At 35.0% G+C, this 24,432-nt stretch overlaps 1 protein-coding gene across 2 annotated transcripts; it reads right to left on the minus strand.

The window, feature by feature from the left end:
• Positions 1–10,244: 10,244 nt before the first annotated feature.
• On the minus strand, positions 10,245–17,581 carry LOC149875908 (uncharacterized). 2 transcript variants are annotated; one of them, XM_090076044.1, is made up of 5 exons: positions 17,325–17,381; positions 11,385–14,204; positions 11,086–11,151; positions 10,770–10,826; positions 10,245–10,612 (listed from the first exon to the last, which is right to left on the minus strand). In XM_090076044.1, the coding sequence occupies exons 2-5, from the start codon at positions 14,173–14,175 to the stop codon at positions 10,293–10,295; spliced, it is 3,234 nt and encodes a 1,077-aa protein (XP_089932170.1). In that variant the 5' UTR covers positions 14,176–14,204; positions 17,325–17,381; the 3' UTR covers positions 10,245–10,292. The 2 variants fall into 2 exon arrangements, with proteins under 2 accessions (XP_089932170.1, XP_089932168.1); XM_090076042.1 differs by having other exon boundaries at positions 11,385–17,581.
• Positions 17,582–24,432: the final 6,851 nt, after the last annotated feature.

The raw sequence follows: 24,432 nt of genomic DNA on the forward strand, positions 1-24,432 counted from the left end.
GAGAAAGTTGAGCAAACGTGACGTTGAGGGGGGGGAGGGGGGTACTTAAGGACAGCAGACCGACCAATGGCACGCTTAGGAGAGACCCACGTGAATGCTACATTTTCTTTCTATGTACGCTGAATCCGCTCAAAGTCTGGAATTTCCAGCATTCACGTGTCATCACTCCAGCCACCAGATTGGCCCACACTTTGCACACTTTCAAGACTAGAAACTCACTTGTGCTCAATTTGAGCAAAAAAAAAAAAAAACTAAGTCTCGCATGGCGACAACTTTTCCAAAAGCAAACAAAGGCAAACGAAGGCAAACGAAGAAAAAACAAAAACAAATAAACAAAAACAAAACCGAATAGGGAGAGAGAGAGTGAGTCGACTCATTTCTTTCGACTGCCTTAAACGAGAAGTCTAAAACGTTTAAAAGTTGAAAACTAAGTTTTTTAAATGAACTGCACCGAAAAAACTTTACGACAGTTTAGCTGGTTAAAAACGCAGAGGAAAATATTTTATAAAATTTAAGCGTTCTAAAGATGTCCATTTTTGTTTTTGGCTTTTTTTATTTTGGTTTGTTTCTGGCTTGTTTCTTTCTTTAAATTCTAGCGATCGAGCATATTTGAACGGTTTCATCAACCTGTCGGCGCACGTGCTCGAGAGCTAGAACTTTGATTGCTTTTGTTGTTGAGAATTGAGAATGTCCGAGCAGGTTTTTTTTATCGATTTCATCGCTTGTGGCGAGGCAAAAATCAAAACGCTTTTTGGACGAAAGAAAAGAGATTAAAAGGAAAAAAGAGAAGAAAAAAAAAACAAAAAAATAGGTTATGTGTTATGAACATTTATTTTCTCACGCGATGACGTCTAGTTTTGTTAGAGTAATTAAAATATGGTATCAAGTTTGTAATTTCTATCTTATTTTTAGTTACGGATAATTGCCAATTATGTCACGTTTAGTATACACAACGCTGTTTTCTTAATAGCAATATGATACAAACAAGTTATAAAAAAAAAAGCGTTCGCTCGATCTTCCTTAGTCAGTTGAACAAAAAGAAATTTTCACAACATATGATTGATTTGGTTGTCCTAGCAAGCTGTTTTAGCAAACGGCTAGAGGTTGCAACTGTTGTTCATTGAAAACGAAAAATCTAGCGTCAGCAACAAATTTTTGAATACATAATGTACGCAAAAGTGGCACTAACAAATGAAAATGTAAAAAAACTGTTTACCTTGATGCCAGACTCGCAGAGATGTTGTCGCTCGTTGCTATCGACTGCGAACAGCTTTGTTGTTTTTCGAAGTGCCTCTTCATTCTACTTATAGCCGAAGTTTTGGCTTCGAAAAAAAATACGAACGTCGTTAAGCTCAACGAGCTGCTTTAATTGTTGTTCGTGCGAAAACGAAATGCTTAAAACGGATAAAAGTGTTGGCGTAATTACACTTTTCGACCGCGATGCAGTTTGTCAACTCTAGCGTACTTTTTTGGCTCGTGGAGCAAAAGCCTCATGATAATAGCAAAGGCTTAAAATGTCTTAACATGTCAGCAAAGGCTTAATATGCTTAATAAACTGTGGTTAAGTTTTTGCGGTGCAGTTCATTTACAACTTAATTTGCAACTTGCTGGCACAAGCAAACGTTTATGACTTCTCGTTTAAGACAGTTGAGCGAAATCAGTCGACTCACTCATTCTCCCTTTTCTGTTTTGTTTTTGTTTTGTTTTTTTGTTTTTGTTTTTGTTTTTGTTTGTTTTTTTTTTTTCTTTGTTTGTCTTTTGTTTAAAATGTAAAAAACTCGAAAGGAAAGTTGTTGCTTTGTTTGCTTATTGAAAGTTTTCGCCAGTTGCAAGACTTAGTTTTGTTTTTGTTTACTTATTAAAATATCGAGGAAAATATTTGAGGACATCGCATTCTAATGGTGCCTTTATAACAACATCTAACGATTTAACGTTTAATGTTGTGCTCAAAAAAAAAATTCCTTTTATATCTCTCAATGGTCTCCAACGATAAAACTGCCGACCAATCGCAACGATTAAACAGCCAACCAATGGCAGCTCAATGGTCTCCAAACAAGAGACTGCCGACCAATGGCAGCTCAGTGGTTTGAGAAGTGAGATCATTCGATTTCCTTTTATTATCTCCAGTTTGAACTAGTGCTTGGCTTGTGGTGCAGAAACTAAAACTTCCCGTTTTTGTATTTTGTTTTGAATTTCTTTGCTTTGAGCTTTTTAATCGATCGATAGCTTTAGGAGAAAAGAAGAAACCCCTCTGACGAAGTCTTGGCTTTTTTAAAAACGCTCAAATTTTGGCAAACAAATCTCATACGAAACGCTACTTTGATGTCAAGCTTTCGTTACTCCCTACTCCCTTCTAGCGGAGGGCGGCAAAAAGGTGTTGCATCCTAGAGCTAAAAGTGAGGAGGGAAGCAAGTTTTTTTTTCGTTTTGTTTGCTTTTTTATGTTTTTTGTTTTTTTGAGGGGGGAGAGTTAGAGGGTAAGGGGGTTAGGATTAGAGGGGGTTGGGGTTACGGTTTGGAAACCTGGGGACGAGGATATCAAGCAGGAGTTTAGTGTTAAGGTTAAAGGGCCCACGAGGGGCGTCCTTCAATTGTAAAATGCCTTTAGACGCACGTGTCTAGTCGTCTCGTTGCATCGACCTAGAGGAGTTTTCTGATAGATCTTGCGCTTTGGGCTCAGTTAATCGGTCTGTATCCATTGTAAACACGGTGTCTGCCGTTAGAAAATCGTTAACCAGGCGTTTGTGAGCTTTAACAACCATCCCTTTGAGTTTAAAACGAACGTTTCTTCAAAAGCCACTCGAGATGGAGGTACTCACGGAGGTTTGTTACGGTAACAACCCTGTGGTTTGCCATCTTCTTTCTTTCCGCAGCGTCGCAAACGCATCGGCCGGTCTCTTAGGTGACGAAAAAACGTCTGATCTCTCGACTGGAATGCTTAACGTACTAAGATTAGTAAAGTTAGTACTAAGAGTTGCATCTGGCCGCCGTAATTTTCTTCGATGATGTCTTGAAAATTTCGTGACGTCGTTTTCAAACCTCTAGGGTCGATTTTAACCTTCGACCTTAAAGTCGATTTTAGCCTTCGGTGTGGCTCTGTACAACTTTTGCGGTGAAAAAGCTTGCGCGGAGTCTACAGTTGTATTTAGCCGACAGACGCTGGCAACGCAGAAACAGAATGACTCTTGGGCGGCGCAAACCGAGCGTTCAGCAAATTTCTAGCATTTTACGTCAAAGCGGACAATCTGCACGACAAATAAAGCTAACTTTCTCGTTGCAACAGTTAGTCACTGGATCGTTGGACGAGTGTGTACAGCTGTTTTGCGTCGAAAGCCGACCGGTGGTCGGATGCGACTCTTCTTTTCATTCGAAAATCAGAACCTGGCCATCAGTCGTGTATCACCATCGAATGCTTAATGTAGTGATTTCTCGAAACGACAAAAGCTTGTAAAACAAACAGCTTCGCTGTACTGTTGCCTAATATGTTAACGGATGGCCAGGAACAACCTTGGTCTGTAATGAATGAGTTCGTTTTTCCATTCGAGGCACTAATTACTGCAGTTTTAAAAGTCACCTAAAGTATAAGCTCATCTCTCCATTCAAGAAAAACAAGCATCAGAGTTTCGGAAAGTTTGCATGCACGACACCACCATCGATGATACTTAAACAAACAGAAAATGAATTGCAAAACAGAACCACTGAATTGCAAAACATAACAACGGACAGCTTGTAAAATGCATGGTGATGAGCTTCTTCAATCCAATCAAGGAACCAAGCATCACAGTTTCGGCAATGGTGCATGTGCAAATCAGCAAACTGTGATACTTAATCAAACAACTTCACTGTTTTGCTTAGTTTAAGAACGGATGGCTAAGAACAACCTCGTTAGTGAGTATGAAGTCATCTCTTCATTCCAGGAATTAATAATCAGAGTTTTAGAAGTCTCTTACGTGCGATACTACTATCAACGGTACTTAATCAAACAGCCTCTCAGAATGGCCTAGTTTGAGAACGGAAGGCTAGGAACAACCTTAGTAGTGAGTCATCAGTTCAACTTTTCATTCAAGGAATTAAGCATCTAAAATCTGAAAAATAAAAAGAAGAGCTCTTTGTTAGAAGTTCTTATTTTTATTTTTCCTCAACTTCTATTTCTTTTCTTTTTTTACTTTTTTTTTTTTAATGATAGTTTTTCTTTTTTTTTATCTATTTTGTTCGTTTAAATTAATACAACAGGCGTTTTAGGTCGTTTCTGTAACATTATTTAACACTTTAAATTGTAATAAATATTTGAACAGAAGAAAATCCCTTTCGTAACGTTAAAATGTCATAAGAACATTTCATCTTTACCAAATACGCTTGTAAAAATAGTTTCACTTTTAAAGTTTGTTGTATATGTCTTTTAATTTAGTGAATCGCAATTTGGATTTTCTTAGGCGCACATCTACTTTAGTTGCTTTTTCTTAAAGAAAGGTCACCAGAGTTTTCTTACACAGCCCCTGCAGCATAATCTTTAACAAAATACTCTTTTGAAAAGTTTTACATTGAAATAAACAAAAGCCATTTGCGTAAGTAGAGATAACTTAGAGAATAAAAAGTGCATAAACGCCTCGCTACTTTGATGAAGAAGAAACGGATGACTAAATGCAACTTTTTAATTTCGTGTGCTATCTCTTTCGATTAAGGTACTTTTTGAATATTTTTTCAAAGAAATGTTAGCGTAGTTTTCCTTTTTTAAATTTAAATCATGTTTAAAGGTAGTTTTTGAATGTTTTTTCAAAGAAATGTTAGCGTAGTTTTCATCTATTAAATTTAAATCATGTTTAAAGGTAGTTTTTGAATGTTTTTTCAAAGAAATGTTAGCGTAGTTTTCATCTATTAAATCTAAATCATGTTTAAAGGTAGTTTTCGAATATTTTTTCAAAGAATTGTTAGCGTAGTTTTCCTCTTTTAGATCTAGCTTATGTTTAAGGTAGTTTTTGAGTATTTTTTCAAAGAAAAGTTAGCGTAGTTTTCCTCTTTTAGATCTAGCTTATGTTTAAGGTAGTTTTTGAGTATTTTTTCAAAGAAAAGTTAGCGTAGTTTTCCTCTTTTAGATCTAGCTTATGTTTAAGGTAGTTTTTAAATATTTTTTTAAAGAAAAGTTAGCATAGTTTTCCTCTTTTGGATATAGCTTATGTTTAAGGTAGTTTTTAAATATTTTTTTTAAAGAAAAGTTAGCGTAGTTTTCCTCCTTTAGATCTAGCTTATAATTCAGGTAGTTTTTGAATATTTTTTCAAATAAAAATTAGCAAAGTATAGTTTATTTAGCATGACATCACAAAATACTAAACTCAAAAAGGCAAGATAAAGTATAAGATAAACGTAAAATAAGATATAGATGAAACAAATGTTAGGCTGCATAAAATCAAAAACTGCATTGCCTATCATAAACACAAATGTCTAGTGAGAGCTTTTAAAGTTCGTTCTTTTCGTCTTTTAATTTGGTGAATCGCGATTTGAATTTTCTAAGGCGCACATGTCTTTCAGTTGCTTTTTTCTTAAGGAAAGGTCGCCAGAGTTTTTTTACGCAGCTCCTGCAGCATAATCTTTAACAAAATACTCTTTTGTATATATTACATAGAAATAAACAAAAACCATATGCGTAAACAGAGATAAATTAGAACGCAAAAGTGCATAAAAAGCCTCGCTACTTTGCTATAGAAGAAGTGGATGACTGTAAATTCGTGCACTACCTCAATGGATTAAGGTATTTTTCGAAAGTTTTTTAAAAGCATAAATAGCGTAGTCTTCCTCTTTTAAATCTAGCTTATGTCTAAGGCAGTTTTTGAATAGATTTTCAAAGAAAGGTTAGCGTACTTTTCCACTTTTAAGTTTAGCTTATGTAGCTTGACAAAACAACACACAAAAAGACAAGATAAAGTATCAGATAAACGTAAAATAAAATATAAATGAAACTAAAGTTAGGCTGCATAAAAAACAAACAACTTAATAATCTACTAGACATGTTTAAGTTGAATTAAGTAAAGTCCTTTGCGCAAATTTGGGTAAATAAGAGAGTAAAAATCCATAAAAAGAAGAAGTGGATGAGTAGATACAATTTTTTAAATTTGTGTGCTATCTCTATTGAATAAGGTAGTTTTCGAGAGTTTTTTCAAAGCAAAATTAGCGTAGTGTTCCTCTTTTAAATCTAGATTATCTCAAAAATAGATTTCGAATAGTTTTTCAAAGAAAGGTTAGCGCAGCTTTCCTCTTTTAACATTAGCTTATGTAGCTTGACATCACAGAACACAAAAAGATAAAATAAAATATAAGACAAACGTAAAATGAAAAATAGATGTAGCTAAAGTTAGGCAGCATAAAAAACCAACAACATAATAATCTACTAGGCATGTTTAAATTGAATTAAATAAAATCCTTTGCGCAAAAATAGGTATGTTAGAGAGTAAAAGCGCATAGAAAGCCTCGCTACTTTGCTGTGAAAGAAGTGGATGACTAGATACAACTTTTTAAAATCCTGTGCTATCTCTATCGATTAAGGTAGTTTTCGAAAGATTTTTCAAAGCAAAAATAGCGTAGTCTTTCTCTTTTAAATCTAGATTATGTCTAAGGTAGTTTTTGAACAGCTTTTCAAAGAAAGGTTAGCGTAGCTTTCCTCTTTTAAGTTTAGCTTATGTAGCTTGACATCACAAAACACAAAATTCAAAAAGACAAAATAAAATATAAGATAAACGTAAAATAAAATATAGATGAAGCTAAAGTTAGACTGCATAAAAAAACAACAACGTAATAACCTACTAGAATCTAATAAAACCCTATGCACAAATGTAGGTATGTTAGAGAGTAAAAGTGCATAAAAAGCCTCGCTACTTTGTTTAAGGTAGTTTTTGAATAGTTTTTCAAAGAAAGCTTAGCGTAGTTTTCCTCTTTAAAGTTTGGCTTATGTAGCTTGACATCACAAAACACAAAACACTAAAAGGAAAGGTAATATAAAAGTTAATCGTAAAATAAAATGTAGGTGAAATAAATGTTAGGCTGCATAAAAGAAAAAAAAAATCGTAACATAATAATCTTCTATATATGTTTGGATTGAATTAAATGAATTCCTTTGCGTAAATATAAGCAAACTAGTGAGAAAAAGTGCATAAAGAGCCTCGCTACTTTGCTGCAGAAGTAGTGGATGACTATATGCAATTTTTTAAAATCGTGTGCTATCTCTATCGATTAAGGTAGTTTTCGAAAGTTTTTTCAAAGTAAAAATAGTGTAGTTTTCCTCTTTTAAATCTAGCTTTTGTCTAGGGTAGTTTATGAATAGATTTTCAAAGAAAGGTTAGCGTAGCATTCCACTTTTAAGTTTAGCTTAAGTTGCTTGGCATCACAAAACTCAAAACTCAAAAAGAAAAGATAAAATATATGATAAACCTAAAACATAATATAGATGAAACTAAAGTTAGGCTGCATAAAAAACCAACAACATAATAATCTACTAGGCATGTTTAAATTGAATTAAATAAAATCCTTTGCGCAAATGTAGGTATGTTAGAGAGTAAAAGTGCATGAAAAGCCTCGCTACTTTGTTAAAGGTAGTTTTTGAATAGTTTTTCAAAGCAAGTTTAGCGTAGTTTTCCTCTTTTATGTTTAGACTATGTAGCTTGACATCACAGAACACAAAGCTCAAAAAGGCAAGATAAAATATAAGTTAATCGTAAAATATAGATGTAACAAAGTTTAGACTGCATAAAAAACCAACAACATAATAATCTACTAGGCATGTTTAAGTTGAATTAAATAATGTCCTTTGCGCAAATATAGGAAAGTTAGAGTAAAAATCCATAAAAAGCCTCGATACTTTGCTGAAGAAGAAGATGACTATATGCAACTTTTTAAAATTGTGAGCTATCTATATCGATTTAGGTCCTTTTTGAGTACTTTTTCAAAGAAAAGTTAGCGCAGTTTTCCCCTTTTAAGATTAGATTATGAAGCTTGACATAACAAAACACAAAACTAACAAAGGCAAGATAAAATATAAGGTAAACGCAATATAATGTATAGATGAAACTAAAGTTAGGCTGCATAAAACAAACGGGTAACAATACTCTTCTATGTATGTTTACATTGAGTTAAATAAAATCCTTTGCGCAAATATAGGTATGTTAGAGAATAAAAGTGCATAAAAAGCCTCAGTACTTTGCTGTAGAAGAAGTGGATGAGTAGATACAATTTTTTAAATTTGTGTGCTATCTCTATCGAATAAGTTAGTTTTCGAGAGTTTTTTCAAAGCAAAATTAGCGTAGTGTTCCTCTTTTAAATCTAGATTATCTCAAAAATAGATTTCGAATAGTTTTTCAAAGAAAGGTTAGCGCAGCTTTCCTCTTTTAACATTAGCTTATGTAGCTTGACATCACAGAACACAAAAAGATAAAATAAAATATAAGACAAACGTAAAATGAAAAATAGATGTAGCTAAAGTTAGGCTGCATAAAAAACCAACAACATAATAATCTACTAGGCATGTTTAAATTGAATTAAATAAAATCCTTTGCGCAAAAATAGGTATGTTAGAGAGTAAAAGCGCATAAAAAGCCTCGCTACTTTGTTAAAGGTAGTTTTTGAATAGTTTTTCAAAGACAGGTTAGCGTAAATTTCCTCTTTAAAGTTTAGCTTATGTAGCTTGACATCACAAAATATAAAACTCAAAAAGACAAGATAAAATATAAGATAAACGCAAAATAAAATATAGATGAAACTAAAGTTAGGCTGCATACAAAACCAACAACATAATATTCTACTAGTTATGTTTAAATTGAATTAAATAAAATCCTTTACGCAAATATAGGTAAGTTAGAGAGTAAAAGTGCATAAAAAGCTTTACTTTGCTGAAGAAGAAGATGAATAGATGCAACTTTTTAAATTCGTGAGCTATCTCTATCGGTGTAAGGTAGTTTTTGAACAATTTTTCAAAGAAAAGTTAGCCTAGTTTTCTTCTTTTAAGTTTAAATTATGTAGCTTGACATCACAAAATACAAAACTCAAAAAGACAAGATAAAATATAAGATAAACGCAAAATAAAATATAGATGAAACTAAAGTTAGGCTGCATACAAAACCAACAACATAATATTCTACTAGAAAAGTTAGCCTAGTTTCCTTCTTTTAAGTTTAGATTATGTAGCTTGACATCACAAAACACAAAAAGGCAAGATAAAATACAAGGTAAACGTAAAATAAAATAGAAGTCAAACAAAAGTTAGGTTGCATAAATACAAAAACTGCATTGCCAAAAATAGAATTTGTTGTCTAGAAAGACCTTTTAAACTTTGTTTCTTTCGTTTTTTGACTTAGTGAATCGCGATCTGGTTTTTCTTAGGCGCGCTTGTTTCTTAGTTGTTTTTTTTGTAAAGAAACTTTATTCAGACGTTTTTTTTTACGCAACTCCTTTAACATTATTTTTAACAAAGTATTCTTTTATACGTGTTTACATTGAAATAAAACCCTTTGCGTAAATAGAGATAAATTAGAGAGCAAAAGTACATAAAAAGCCTCGCTACTTTGCAGAAGAAGAATTGGATGGCAAGATTCGTGTGCTTTCTCTTTCGTTTAAGGTACTTCTTGAATATTTTTTCAAAGAAAAGTTAGCGTAGTTTTCCCCTTTTAAGTTTAGCTTACGCAGCTTGACATCACAAAACGCAAAAACCAATAAGGCATGATAAAATACAAGATAAACGTAAAATAAAATAGAAGTGAAACAAAAGTTAGACTGCATAAAAACAAAAAAAAAAAAAAAAACATAATATACTTCTATGTATGTTTACATTGAACTAAATAAAATCCTTTGTGTAAAGATATGAAAAAATAGAGAGTAAGAGTTCATAAAAAAGCCTCGCTATTTTGCTGAAGAAGAAATGGATGTCTAGATCTTTTAAAATAAGGAACTTTTTGATTTCTTTTTCCGAAAAATGGTTGGAGCAGTTTTCCTTTTTTAAATTTCACTTATGCAGTTTAACATCACAGGAAATATTATTTTGCTTTTTAACAAACTCTTAAAAACATCAGAAGTAATTCTAAATGCAACTCTATTAAAAGTTTTCACAGAATAACAAAACGACTTCTTTTTTTTTTTTTTAAAGATAAAAAAAAGTTTGAACTATCTTTAAATAAGAAATGTGAGAACAGTTTAACAGAACTTCTTGTTTATTATGTCTTTAGCGAAACAGATAAAAATATTTGCAAAAGCATAGATAAAACAAACTACACAAAAGGCCCATCTTTATTGCCAAACTGAACAAACTTATCTAAACTACATAAATGGTTTCACGATATTGCCATATTGAACAAACTTTTCTAAACTACCCTCTTTTTGAATTTTTAGCTTCATGTTTTTAATTTTGTCTTTAATATGGCTTTGGTAGGAGTACTTTTGCAAGACATGAATGAGCTTGTCACTGCTATGATTTGCCAAGATGCCAAGGTAATCTTTGTACGAGCAACTTGAGCTTACATCTGTAAACACGTCTTGCAAGATGTATGCCAACACCAAAGCTGCACATCGTGGAAAACTTCTGGTGTTGAACCATTCGTTGTGGCCAGGGCAAGCATTCAGCTCTTCAACTATTTCATCTAAAATTTTACAAACTCAAGTCATAACACAAAGTGATTAAATCAAATATTCATTTGGTTCTGAAGTAAGACAAGATTTATTCTGTTTTTTTATTTATTTTTTTTTGTTGACCTTATTGTTTGCACTGATAGCAATAACTGGTTTTTGAAAGATTACCTAAATGGCATTGGCTAACTTCTGCTTTGTTTTCCTTTGTTCTTGGCTGAGTTGATCCTGAAATAAAATAAAACCATGTTCATTTTTCTAATTCATAAAAACCATCAACAGTTTCTAAGTGTTAGAGATGATAACAAGCTGTGCATGATTTCTAACGGTGATGTTTCTAACTTCATCATTAGAAATCGGGTAGACACAACTTTCTAAAAGTGCACTTAGCAATGATGGCTAGTTTTTGTTAACAGTTAACCATCTGAAATTGTGCAAGAAGAGGTTTGTGTTTATATATCTTTGTATAAATTAGGTTTTACATTACCGATGAGTTCTTGAGTGAAAGATGGCATTTCCAACTTGATTTTTTTTCTTCTTGGATCTTTTACTTCTAAAACATAATCAGTTTTAGTATCATTCACTTGTATAAACATTTAAGCAATCACAGAATTAGTCCTGCAACAAATACATACACACTTCTGTGTTGTTTTTTTGTTTTGTTTTGTTTTTTTTACAGCTCTAACAATAACAATAGAGCAAGGAGTTGATTTGGGCATTTTCATTTTTTGAAAGCGTGTTGAGATTTGCATAAAAATCAAAAATCAAAAATCAAAAAGAATTTACCTCTGGATGTAGAGGCAAGACTTTGGCTAAATAGGCTACCAACAGATTGAACAGCATAAGGTGAGAGCTGCTTTGCAAGAACAGTACCAGCCTGTTGGACAGGAACAGCTGAAACTGGATCAGATGAAAGAAACAAACTGGGTTTGGCCAATGTTTGCTGAAAAGCAACAAGGCTAGGAGTCAGAGGAACAGAAAAGACCTCTTTTGAAGGACAGAAAGCGACTTGCTGAGAAGGAGAAGCAGAAACAGGTTTGGCAACCACTTGCTCATTAAAGTAAACTGGAGAAAGTTTTGCATGGTGTTCAATAAAATCCGGTTCATCAGGAAATAATGTTAATGCAAGAGGAGAACAAGCTGTGCCAACAGGAACAGCTAGAGTCTGATCTACATCCATACAAACAGCTTGTTCGTTAGGAACTAGTTGTGCAAGAGCAGGGGATAGTTCAAGAACTGGACCAGCGATTGTTTGTTCAGATGGAACAGACGAAACAGGAGTTGAGGTAGGTTCACACAAGAAATCTACGGCATGGTCGTTGCTATCCTCTAAAGGAACATTGTTTTCTACAGCTGGAGAAAACGGAACCACTGTGGTACAGCTGAAAGTAGCAGCACATTCTTCAGAGTCAGAACCGGAGTCTAAATCTTCCTCAAAGATGTCCTCAACCTCATGAAAACCGTACTCCTCTGCATTAGTTTGGAGCCAGTCCATCACATCCTTCTCCTTCTTTGGTGGTCTCTCAGACTTTTCAACAGTCAAAGACTCTATGACTCCGAAGGACTGTCCGATGCCCAGGGCAAAGCGCAACTCCTCTGCAGCGTTCCACTGGGACACATAAAAGCTATCCATTGTGTTCCTGCTGTGCTTCATGTAGAGTGTAGCAAACCGCTCGCGATCTTCTTTGCTGTTGTTGGCAAAGTAAGTGGCTATCGAACCGCGAATGCAAGTGGGAGTAAGACGCTTCATGGGAATGTTTACTTGGCTTTTTCTGAAGCAGGACGTCAGGCAAGAGGAGATAGCAGAGGAACCCATCTGGTAAACAGGCACTCTAGTTGCACCGAGTGTCACACATTCGTCTTTGTTGGGTCTCATCGATGGAAAAAGGGGCCTGTAGCAGTCGCTCAACTCCAAAACAGTCTTGGTGTCTGCAGCCATGTAGTGAGAGTCGTTGACAAGAAGGTCTCTGTATCTCAGCAAATAAATATCGATCAACACTTTCAAGTCGTTCGGCACTAGAATGTTTTTGGCTCCGTACTTGTATGCTGTTTTGTAGCGCTCTTGCACAATGCAATATCCACACTCACTCTTCTCAGCAGCCATGTAGTCTCTAATGTTTAAAAGAGCAATGTTAGATTTTCTTAAACTGTTAATTACAGTGACAGAGAGCAGAAGATGGTTTCGTAGAGACACAGCATTGTCTCTAGTCGGTGTAAGAGACGGCTTTCTAATCGATTCCACTAACTGTCTTACGTATGCAGACTTGCCATATTCGTTCAGCAAACTGACATTGATGATGTTGATGCATTTTTTGCTTTTCACAAGGCTCCTCCTCAAAGAACGAAAGGGCCTCAGCACTTTTTGTAACTCCTCCACCTTGCAGCGCAAACGTCGGATGGCCTCATGAGAAAGTCCGAAATAGACATTCCTGGCTTCACTGAAACGAAACAGGAGACAAAGGTAGACAAGGCGGTTGTACAACGTGTGACAAGACATGGCTTTTGTTTGGTCAAGTTCACTCAGCTTGGAATTGAGCTGAATGTTTTTAAAGTGCATGGAAAAGTATCTATCCTCCAAAACGTTGGAATTGGTGAGAGCGTTCGGGTGCAGCGTCAGCGTGCTGTCACAACATGTCAATATTTCAACAACTGCATTTTTGTAGATCTTTGCTTGTGACAAAGTGTTGTTGTTGGCTACCACAAGCCACTTTTCAAAATCTCTGAAGAGCTCATCTGCTGACTGGTAATAAAAGTGAAAAGCATCTTTGTCCAGCTGAAACAAGAGTCTCTTATCTTCTGTCAAGACGGAGGAGTTGGAAACCAAGTGCTTTAAGGAATTAAAATCAGAGTCTAGGACGGATTCGGTGTTCAGCTCTTTGTTTTCTACAGAGGTGCAGTGGTTTGCAGAAGGAGCCTCGGACGAACCAGCAACTGATGAGGGCAAGCTTAAAAGAGGATCAGAGGAAAGAACCGGAGAAGAAAAAGAGGAGGAAGGCCCAGGAGCAGAGGATGCAGAGCCTGATGCAGACGCTTGTTCAGCTACTGGCTTAATACCAAAGAAGGCAGGTCGAATAAATTGAGGGACATAGAGCTTGTCGTTGTCGTATCGCTTTGCCTCTGCAATCTTTTGTTTGATCGTCTTGGAATCGTAGAAATGAGTCTCTTTCAAGTGTATGTCCAGTCGGTCGTAATACTTCCAACATTGCAAACAGGGGTAAGGTTTTGGACAGCCGGACTTGCGTTCGAGACGAGCATGCTGAAACTTCCTGACCATTGCAGAGTAAAAGATGGAAGCTTCATCCAAAGTCCAAGAATGATCTTTTTTAGTCAAGTGTCTTTTAATGCTTGTGGAGGAATGTTTGCACAAAGGCATCGGACAGCTAACAGCGTACCTCTTCTTGGTACCATAGAAAGGTACAACCCTGTTTACGGAGCCACACGCTGCAACTAATGCGGCCCTGACTTTGTTTTTGAGCTTTAAGTCTCTCTGTTCTTGTGACTGCCTTCTTTTCTTCTTTTTCGCTTTAGAGTTCGGAGAAGGGGCAACAACAGTGTTGTTTTCTTGTGAAGAAGACATGTTCAGGTGTTTGTTTGCAACGGTTTATGCTAAAAAAAAGAAGACAGTTAGTGAGAGTGTTTTTCTTCTGCCTGCATCCTGGAATCCTGGAATGTTTACAACTGCAGGGAAGAGCTGTGTTTTTTCGAATCCTCTGCAAAAGAGAAAAAAGAAAGAAAAGAGAGCAACAAGAAGAAACAAAGTTTCCACTAGCAAATGAAAAAGAATGAGAGCAACTAGCATTACATGCATGGTGGCAGCAGTGATTGCTATTATGAGAAGGAGAGTGAGAAAAAAAAAAAAAAAAGAAAAGAAACAAATAAATAAAGAGATGGAGTTTGAGAGGATCTCGCAACCATATGACTCAAAGAAAGAAACTGTGTTGAAAAAAGGCAAGAGAGGGCAAATAGAACTTGCTAACAAGGACAAATGACAGACATAACTACAACAGTAACAACTCTCATTGCAAGCATAATAACAACAGCATCAGCATCACTGACTCAGAGAGTGTTGACATAACAAAAAAGAAAACAAAAGTACAAGCCAAGTGGGGGAACATTAACAAACACTCATTGCAACTATAACAACAACAACAACAGCAACAGCATCACTGACTCAGAGGGTATTGATAAAAAAACAAGCAAAACAAAAACAAACAAAAAAACAAATAAAAAAACAAAACAAGCAAATTGGGTGAACAGTAACAACTCTCATTGCAAGCATAATAACAACAACAGCATCAGCATCACTGACTCAGAGAGTGTTGACAAAATAAAATAGACAATAAGCAAGCAAAGTGGGTGAACAGTAACAACTCTCACTGCAAGCATAATAACAACAACAGCATCAGCATCAGCATCACTGACTCAGAGAGTGTTGATAAAATAAAACAGATTATAAACAAACAAAGTGGGTGAACAGTAACAGCTCTCATTGAAAGCATAATAACAACAACAGCATCAGCAACAGCATCACTAACTCAGAGGATATATAAAAAAACAAACAAACAAACAAACAAAACAAAAACAAAAAAAAACAAGCAAAGTGGCTGAACAGTAACAGCTATCATTGCAAGTAAAATAACAACAACAGCATCAGCAACATCATCACTGATTCAGAGAGTGGTGATAAAATAAAACAGATTAAAAAACAAGCAAAGTGGCTAAACAGTAACAACTATAAATACAAGTAAAATGACAAAAGCAGCAACAGCATCACTAACTCGCAGGGTGTTGATAAAAAAAAAAGCAACAAACAAACAAAGCAAGCAAAGTGGGTGAACATTAACACTCATTGCAACTATAATAACACCAACAGCAACAGCATCAGTGACTCAAAGGGTGTTGATAAACAAAAACAAAGGCACAAACAAAACAAGCAGAGTGGGTGAACATTAACAACACTTATTGCAAGCATAATAACAACAACAGCATCAGCATCACTGACTCAGAGAGTGTTGATAAAATAAAATAGATTATAAACATGCCAAGTTTGTGAACATTAACAAACACTCATTGCAACTATAACAACGACTACAGCAACAGCATCACTTACTCAGAGAGTGTTGAGAACAAAAACAACAAAAAAGAACAAAAACAAAACAAAACAGAAAACAGAAGTACAAGCCAAGTGGGGGAACATTAACAAACACTCATTGCAACTATAACAACAACAACAGCAACAGCATCACTTACTCAGAGGATATTGATAAAAAAAACAAACAAACAAACAAACAAAACAAGCAAAGTGGCTGAACAGTAACAGCTATCATTGCAAGTAAAATAACAACAACAGCATCAGCAACATCATCACTGACTCAGAGTGTGGTGATAAAATAAAACAGATTAAAAAACAAGCAAAGTGGCTGAACAGTAACAACTATAAATACAAGTAAAATGACAAAAGCAGCAACAGCATCACTAACTCGCAGGGTGTTGATAAAAAAAAAAGCAACAAACAAATAAAGCAAGCAAAGTGGGTGAACATTAACACTCATTGCAACTATAATAACACCAACAGCAACAGCATCAGTGACTCAAAGGGTGTTGATAAACAAAAACAAAAGCACAAACAAAACAAGCAAAGTGGGTGAACATTAACAACACTTATTGCAAGCACAGTAACAACAACAGCATCAGCATCACTGACTCAGAGAGTGTTGATAAAACAAAATAGATTATAAACAAGCCAAGTTGGTGAACATTAACAAACACTCATTGCAACTGTAATAAGAACAACAGCAACAGCATCACTGACACAAAGGGTGTTGATAAACAAAAACAAAAACACAAGCAAAGTGGGTGAACATTAACAACACTCATTGCAACTATAACAACAACAACAGCAACAGCATCACTGGCTCAAAGGGTGTTGATAAAATAAAGAAATAAAAACAAAACAAGCAAAGTGGGTGAACAGTAACAACTCCCATTGCAAGCATAATAACGACAACAGCAACAGCAACACCATCACTGACTCAGAGAGTGTTGATAAAATAAAATAGATTATAAACAAGCCAAGTGGGGGAACATTAACAAACACTCATTGCAACTGTAACAACAACAACAGCAACAGCATCACTTACTCAGAGAGTGTTTATAAATAAAACAAAAAACAAAAACAAGAAACAAAAATACAAGCCAAGTGGGTGATTACTAACAGCGCTAACAGCAGCAACAACAGTGTCTTTAGAAACAACAAACAAGTACAACAGCAACAACTGCTTTTACAGAGTATAACAATAACAACAACATGGCACTAACAACAACAAAAGGGTTGGAATAAAAACCTGTAGGCAAAAGGAGAGCTGCATTCAGACAAGATCGATTACAAAGAGGCTCTTCTTTAGGACAGAGGAGAAACTGCTTTTGAAGGACAGAGGGACTTTTGTTGTTGTTGTTGTTGTTGTTGTTGTTGTTGTGCAGAAACCAACAAACTTTTATTGAACCGAATATAACCGAATATAACCGAAAGTCTTGTTTGCTTCTGTTTTGTGCCATCAAGAAGGGAAAACAAAACATCACAAAACAAACGAAGCAAACGAAACAAACAAACAAACAAACGAACGAAACAAACAAAAAAAAAAAAAAAATTAAAAAAATTAACAAACAAACAAACAAACAAACAAGCAAACAAACAAAAACAAATAAGAATAACAGAAAACGCAGTACCGAAACCTCGCCATTTTTTATCCTTCCTCAAGCTTTCTCTGGGCGCCAAAGACCGAGAAAGTTGAGCAAACGTGACGTTGAGGGGGGGGGAGGGGGGTACTTAAGGACAGCAGACCGACCAATGGCACGCTTAGGAGAGACCCACGTGAATGCTACATTTTCTTTCTATGTACGCTGAATCCGCTCAAAGTCTGGAATTTCCAGCATTCACGTGTCATCACTCCAGCCACCAGATTGGCCCACACTTTGCACACTTTCAAGACTAGAAACTCACTTGTGCTCAATTTGAGCAAAAAAAAAAAAAAACTAAGTCTCGCATGGCGACAACTTTTCCAAAAGCAAACAAAGGCAAACGAAGGCAAACGAAGAAAAAACAAAAACAAATAAACAAAAACAAAACCGAAAAGGGAGAGAGAGAGAGCAAGTCGACTCATTTCTTTCGACTGCCTTAAACGAGAAGTCTAAAACGTTTAAAAGTTGAAAACTAAGTTTTTTAAATGAGCTGCACCGAAAAAACTTTACGACAGTTTAGCTGGTTAAAAACGCAGAGGAAAATATTTTATAAAATTTAAGCGTTCTAAAGATGTCCATTTTTGTTTTTGTTTTTTTTATTTCGGTTTGTTTCTGGGTTTGTTTTTTTTTTTAAATTCTAGCGATCGAGCATATTTGAACGGTTTCATCAACCTGTTGGCGCACGTGCTCGAGAGCTTGAACTTTGATTGCTTTTGTTGTTGAGAATTGAGAATGTCCGAGCAGGTTTTTTTATCGATTTCATCGCTTGTGGCGAGGCAAAAATCAAAACGCTTTTTGGACGAAAGAAAAGAGATTAAAAGGAAAAAAGAGAAGAAAAAAAAAACAAAAAAATAGGTTATGTGTTATGAACATTTATTTTCTCACGCGATGACGTCTAGTTTTGTTAGAGTAATTAAAATATGGTATCAAGTTTGTAATTTCTATCTTATTTTTAGTTACGGATAATTGCCAATTATGTCACGTTTAGTATACACAACGCTGTTTTCTTAATAGCAATATGATACAAACAAGTTATAAAAAAAAAAGCGTTCGCTCGATCTTCCTTAGTCAGTTGAACAAAAAGAAATTTTCACAACATATGATTGATTTGGTTGTCCTAGCAAGCTGTTTTAGCAAACGGCTAGAGGTTGCAACTGTTGTTCATTGAAAACGAAAAATCTAGCGTCAGCAACAAATTTTTGAATACATAATGTACGCAAAAGTGGCACTAACAAATGAAAATGTAAAAAAACTGTTTACCTTGATGCCAGACTCGCAGAGATGTTGTCGCTCGTTGCTATCGACTGCGAACAGCTTTGTTGTTTTTCGAAGTGCCTCTTCATTCTACTTATAGCCGAAGTTTTGGCTTCGAAAAAAAATACGAACGTCGTTAAGCTCAACGAGCTGCTTTAATTGTTGTTCGTGCGAAAAACGAAATGCTTAAAACGGATAAAAGTGTTGGCGTAATTACACTTTTTGACCGCGATGCAGTTTGTCAACTCTAGCGTACTTTTTTGGCTCGTGGAGCAAAAGCCTCATGATAATAGCAAAGGCTTAAAATGTCTTAACATGTCAGCAAAGGCTTAATATGCTTAATAAACTGTGGTTAAGTTTTTGCGGTGCAGTTCATTTACAACTTAATTTGCAACTTGCTGGCACAAGCAAACGTTTATGACTTCTCGTTTAAGACAGTTGAGCGAAATCAGTCGACTCACTCATTCTCCCTTTTCTGTTTTGTTTTTGTTTTGTTTTTTTGTTTTTGTTTTGTTTTTGTTTGTTTTTTTTTTTCTTTGTTTGTCTTTTGTTTAAAATGTAAAAAACTCGAAAGGAAAGTTGTTGCTTTGTTTGCTTATTGAAAGTTTTCGCCAGTTGCAAGACTTAGTTTTGTTTTTGTTTACTTATTAAAATATCGAGGAAAATATTTGAGGACATCGCATTCTAATGGTGCCTTTATAACAACATCTAACGATTTAACGTTTAATGTTGTGCTCAAAAAAAAAAATTCCTTTTATATCTCTCAATGGTCTCCAACGATAAAACTGCCGACCAATCGCAACGATTAAACAGCCAACCAATGGCAGCTCAATGGTCTCCAAACAAGAGACTGCCGACCAATGGCAGCTCAGTGGTCTGAGAAGTGAGATCATTCGATTTCCTTTTATTATCTCCAGTTTGAACTAGTGCTTGGCTTGTGGTGCAGAAACTAAAACTTCCCGTTTTTGTATTTTGTTTTGAATTTCTTTGCTTTGAGCTTTTTAATCGATCGATAGCTTTAGGAGAAAAGAAGAAACCCCTCTGACGAAGTCTTGGCTTTTTTAAAAACGCTCAAATTTTGGCAAACAAATCTCATACAAAACGCTACTTTGATGTCAAGCTTTCGTTACTCCCTACTCCCTTCTAGCGGAGGGCGGCAAAAAGGTGTTGCATCCTAGAGCTAAAAGTGAGGAGGGAAGCAAGTTTTTTTTTCGTTTTGTTTGCTTTTTTATGTTTTTTGTTTTTTTGAGGGGGGAGAGTTAGAGGTAAGGGGGTTAGGATTAGAGGGGGTTGGGGTTACGGTTTGGAAACCTGGGGACGAGGATATCAAGCAGGAGTTTAGTGTTAAGGTTAAAGGGCCCACGAGGGGCGTCCTTCAATTGTAAAATGCCTTTAGACGCACGTGTCTAGTCGTCTCGTTGCATCGACCTAGAGGAGTTTTCTGATAGATCTTGCGCTTTGGGCTCAGTTAATCGGTCTGTATCCATTGTAAACACGGTGTCTGCCGTTAGAAAATCGTTAACCAGGCGTTTGTGAGCTTTAACAACCATCCCTTTGAGTTTAAAACGAACGTTTCTTCAAAAGCCACTCGAGATGGAGGTACTCACGGAGGTTTGTTACGGTAACAACCCTGTGGTTTGCCATCTTCTTTCTTTCCGCAGCGTCGCAAACGCATCGGCCGGTCTCTTAGGTGACGAAAAAACGTCTGATCTCTCGACTGGAATGCTTAACGTACTAAGATTAGTAGAGTTAGTACTAAGAGTTGCATCTGGCCGCCGTAATTTTCTTCGATGATGTCTTGAAAATTTCGTGACGTCGTTTTCAAACCTCTAGGGTCGATTTTAACCTTCGACCTTAAAGTCGATTTTAGCCTTCGGTGTGGCTCTGTACAACTTTTGCGGTGAAAAAGCTTGCGCGGAGTCTTCAGTTGTATTTAGCCGACAGACGCTGGCAACGCAGAAACAGAATGACTCTTGGGCGGCGCAAACCGAGCGTTCAGCAAATTTCTAGCATTTTACGTCCAAGCGGACAATCTGCACGACAAATAAAGCTAACTTTCTCGTTGCAACAGTTAGTCACTGGATCGTTGGACGAGTGTGTACAGCTGTTTTGCGTCGAAAGCCGACCGGTGGTCGGATGCGACTCTTCTTTTCATTCGAAAATCAGAACCTGGCCATCAGTCGTGTATCACCATCGAATGCTTAATGTAGTGATTTCTCGAAACGACAAAAGCTTGTAAAACAAACAGCTTCGCTGTACTGTTGCCTAATATGTTAACGGATGGCCAGGAACAAACCTTGGTCTGTAATGAATGAGTTCGTTTCTCCATTCGAGGCACTAATTACTGCAGTTTTAAAAGTCACCTAAAGTATAAGCTCATCTCTCCATTCAAGAAAAACAAGCATCAGAGTTTCGGAAAGTTTGCATGCACGACACCACCATCGATGATACTTAAACAAACAGAAAATGAATTGCAAAACAGAACCACTGAATTGCAAAACATAACAACGGACAGCTTGTAAAATGCATGGTGATGAGCTTCTTCAATCCAATCAAGGAACCAAGCATCACAGTTTCGGCAATGGTGCATGTGCAAATCAGCAAACTGTGATACTTAATCAAACAACTTCACTGTTTTGCTTAGTTTAAGAACGGATGGCTAAGAACAACCTCGTTAGTGAGTATGAAGTCATCTCTTCATTCAAGGAATTAATAATCAGAGTTTTAGAAGTCTCTTACGTGCGATACTACTATCAACGGTACTTAATCAAACAGCCTCTCAGAATGGCCTAGTTTGAGAACGGAAGGGCTAGGAACAACCTTAGTAGTGGGTCATCAGTTCAACTTTTCATTCAAGGAATTAAGCATCTAAAATCTGAAAAATAAAAAGAAGAGCTCTTTGTTAGAAGTTCTTATTTTTATTTTTCCTCAACTTCTATTTCTTTTCTTTTTTTACTTTTTTTTTTTTAATGATAGTTTTTCTTTTTTTTTTATCTATTTTGTTCGTTTAAATTAATACAACAGGCGTTTTAGGTCGTTTCTGTAACATTATTTAACACTTTAAATTGTAATAAATATTTGAACAGAAGAAAATCCCTTTCGTAACGTTAAAATGTCATAAGAACATTTCATCTTTACCAAATACGCTTGTAAAAATAGTTTCACTTTTAAAGTTTGTTGTATATGTCTTTTAATTTAGTGAATCGCAATTTGGATTTTCTTAGGCGCACATCTACTTTAGTTGCTTTTTCTTAAAGAAAGGTCACCAGAGTTTTCTTACACAGCCCCTGCAGCATAATCTTTAACAAAATACTCTTTTGAAAAGTTTTACATTGAAATAAACAAAAGCCATTTGCGTAAGTAGAGATAACTTAGAGAATAAAAAGTGCATAAACGCCTCGCTACTTTGATGAAGAAGAAACGGATGACTAAATGCAACTTTTTAATTTCGTGTGCTATCTCTTTCGATTAAGGTACTTTTTGAATATTTTTTCAAAGAAATGTTAGCGTAGTTTTCCTTTTTTAAATTTAAATCATGTTTAAAGGTAGTTTTTGAGTATTTTTTCAAAGAAAAGTTAGCGTAGTTTTCCTCTTTTAGATCTAGCTTATGTTTAAGGTAGTTTTGAGTATTTTTTCAAAGAAAAGTTAGCGTAGTTTTCCTCTTTTAGATCTAGCTTATGTTTAAGGTAGTTTTTAAATATTTTTTTAAAAAAAAGTTAGCATAGTTTTCCTCTTTTAGATCTAGCTTATGTTTAAGGTAGTTTTTGAGTATTTTTTCAAAGAAAAGTTAGCGTAGTTTTCCTCTTTTAGATCTAGCTTATGTTTAAGGTAGTTTTTAAATATTTTTTTAAAGAAAAGTTAGCATAGTTTTCCTCTTTTGGATATAGCTTATGTTTAAGGTAGTTTTTAAATATTTTTTTTTAAAGAAAAGTTAGCGTAGTTTTCCTCCTTTAGATCTAGCTTATAATTCAGGTAGTTTTTGAATATTTTTTCAAATAAAAATTAGCAAAGTATAGTTTATTTAGCATGACATCACAAAATACTAAACTCAAAAAGGCAAGATAAAGTATAAGATAAACGTAAAATAAGATATAGATGAAACAAATGTTAGGCTGCATAAAATCAAAAACTGCATTGCCTATCATAAACACAAATGTCTAGTGAGAGCTTTTAAAGTTCGTTCTTTTCGTCTTTTAATTTGGTGAATCGCGATTTGAATTTTCTAAGGCGCACATGTCTTTCAGTTGCTTTTTTCTTAAGGAAAGGTCGCCAGAGTTTTTTTACGCAGCTCCTGCAGCATAATCTTTAACAAAATACTCTTTTGTATATCATTACATAGAAATAAACAAAAACCATATGCGTAAACAGAGATAAATTAGAACGCAAAAGTGCATAAAAAGCCTCGCTACTTTGCTATAGAAGAAGTGGATGACTAGATACAACTTTGTAAATTCGTGCACTACCTCAATGGATTAAGGTATTTTTCGAAAGTTTTTTAAAAGCATAAATAGCGTAGTCTTCCTCTTTTAAATCTAGCTTATGTCTAAGGCAGTTTTTGAATAGATTTTCAAAGAAAGGTTAGCGTACTTTTCCACTTTTAAGTTTAGCTTATGTAGCTTGACAAAACAACACACAAAAAGACAAGATAAAGTATCAGATAAACGTAAAATAAAATATAAATGAAACTAAAGTTAGGCTGCATAAAAAACAAACAACTTAATAATCTACTAGACATGTTTAAGTTGAATTAAGTAAAGTCCTTTGCGCAAATTTGGGTAAATAAGAGAGTAAAAATCCATAAAAAGAAGAAGTGGATGAGTAGATACAATTTTTTAAATTTGTGTGCTGTCTCTATCGAATAAGTTAGTTTTCGAGAGTTTTTTTCAAAGCAAAATTAGCGTAGTGTTCCTCTTTTAAATCTAGATTATCTCAAAAATAGATTTCGAATAGTTTTTCAAAGAAAGGTTAGCGCAGCTTTCCTCTTTTAACATTAGCTTATGTAGCTTGACATCACAGAACACAAAAAGATAAAATAAAATATAAGACAAACGTAAAATGAAAAATAGATGTAGCTAAAGTTAGGCAGCATAAAAAACCAACAACATAATAATCTACTAGGCATGTTTAAATTGAATTAAATAAAATCCTTTGCGCAAAAATAGGTATGTTAGAGAGTAAAAGCGCATAGAAAGCCTCGCTACTTTGCTGTGAAAGAAGTGGATGACTAGATACAACTTTTTAAAATCCTGTGCTATCTCTATCGATTAAGGTGGTTTTCGAAAGATTTTTCAAAGCAAAAATAGCGTAGTCTTTCTCTTTTAAATCTAGATTATGTCTAAGGTAGTTTTTGAACAGCTTTTCAAAGAAAGGTTAGCGTAGCTTTCCTCTTTTAAGTTTAGCTTATGTAGCTTGACATCACAAAACACAAAATTCAAAAAGACAAAATAAAATATAAGATAAACGTAAAATAAAATATAGATGAAGCTAAAGTTAGACTGCATAAAAAAACAACAACGTAATAACCTACTAGAATCTAATAAAACCCTATGCACAAATGTAGGTATGTTAGAGAGTAAAAGTGCATAAAAAGCCTCGCTACTTTGTTTAAGGTAGTTTTTGAATAGTTTTTCAAAGAAAGCTTAGCGTAGTTTTCCTCTTTAAAGTTTGGCTTATGTAGCTTGACATCACAAAACACAAAACACTAAAAGGAAAGGTAATATAAAAGTTAATCGTAAAATAAAATGTAGGTGAAATAAATGTTAGGCTGCATAAAAGAAAAAAAAAATCGTAACATAATAATCTTCTATATATGTTTGGATTGAATTAAATGAATTCCTTTGCG

Source organism: Hydra viridissima, unplaced genomic scaffold (assembly GCF_058129835.1).
Source record: "Hydra viridissima isolate aposymbiotic clone 2 unplaced genomic scaffold, HvirCarnegie_v1 scaffold_107, whole genome shotgun sequence".
NCBI lineage: Eukaryota > Metazoa > Cnidaria > Hydrozoa > Anthoathecata > Hydridae > Hydra > Hydra viridissima.

What these genes read in the sequence shown, in the direction of transcription:
- LOC149875908 (XM_090076042.1), bottom strand. Translation starts at nt 14,175, where the DNA reads ATGTCTTCTTCACAAGAAAACAACACTGTTGTTGCCCCTTCTCCGAAC. An exon ending in TCTTGCCTCTACATCCAGAG is followed by an intron (nt 11,152 to 11,384) that starts GTAAATTCTTTT and finishes ATTATGTTTTAG; the next exon opens with AAGTAAAAGATCCAAGAAGA. An exon ending in TTTCACTCAAGAACTCATCG is followed by an intron (nt 10,827 to 11,085) that starts GTAATGTAAAAC and finishes ATTTTATTTCAG; the next exon opens with GATCAACTCAGCCAAGAACA.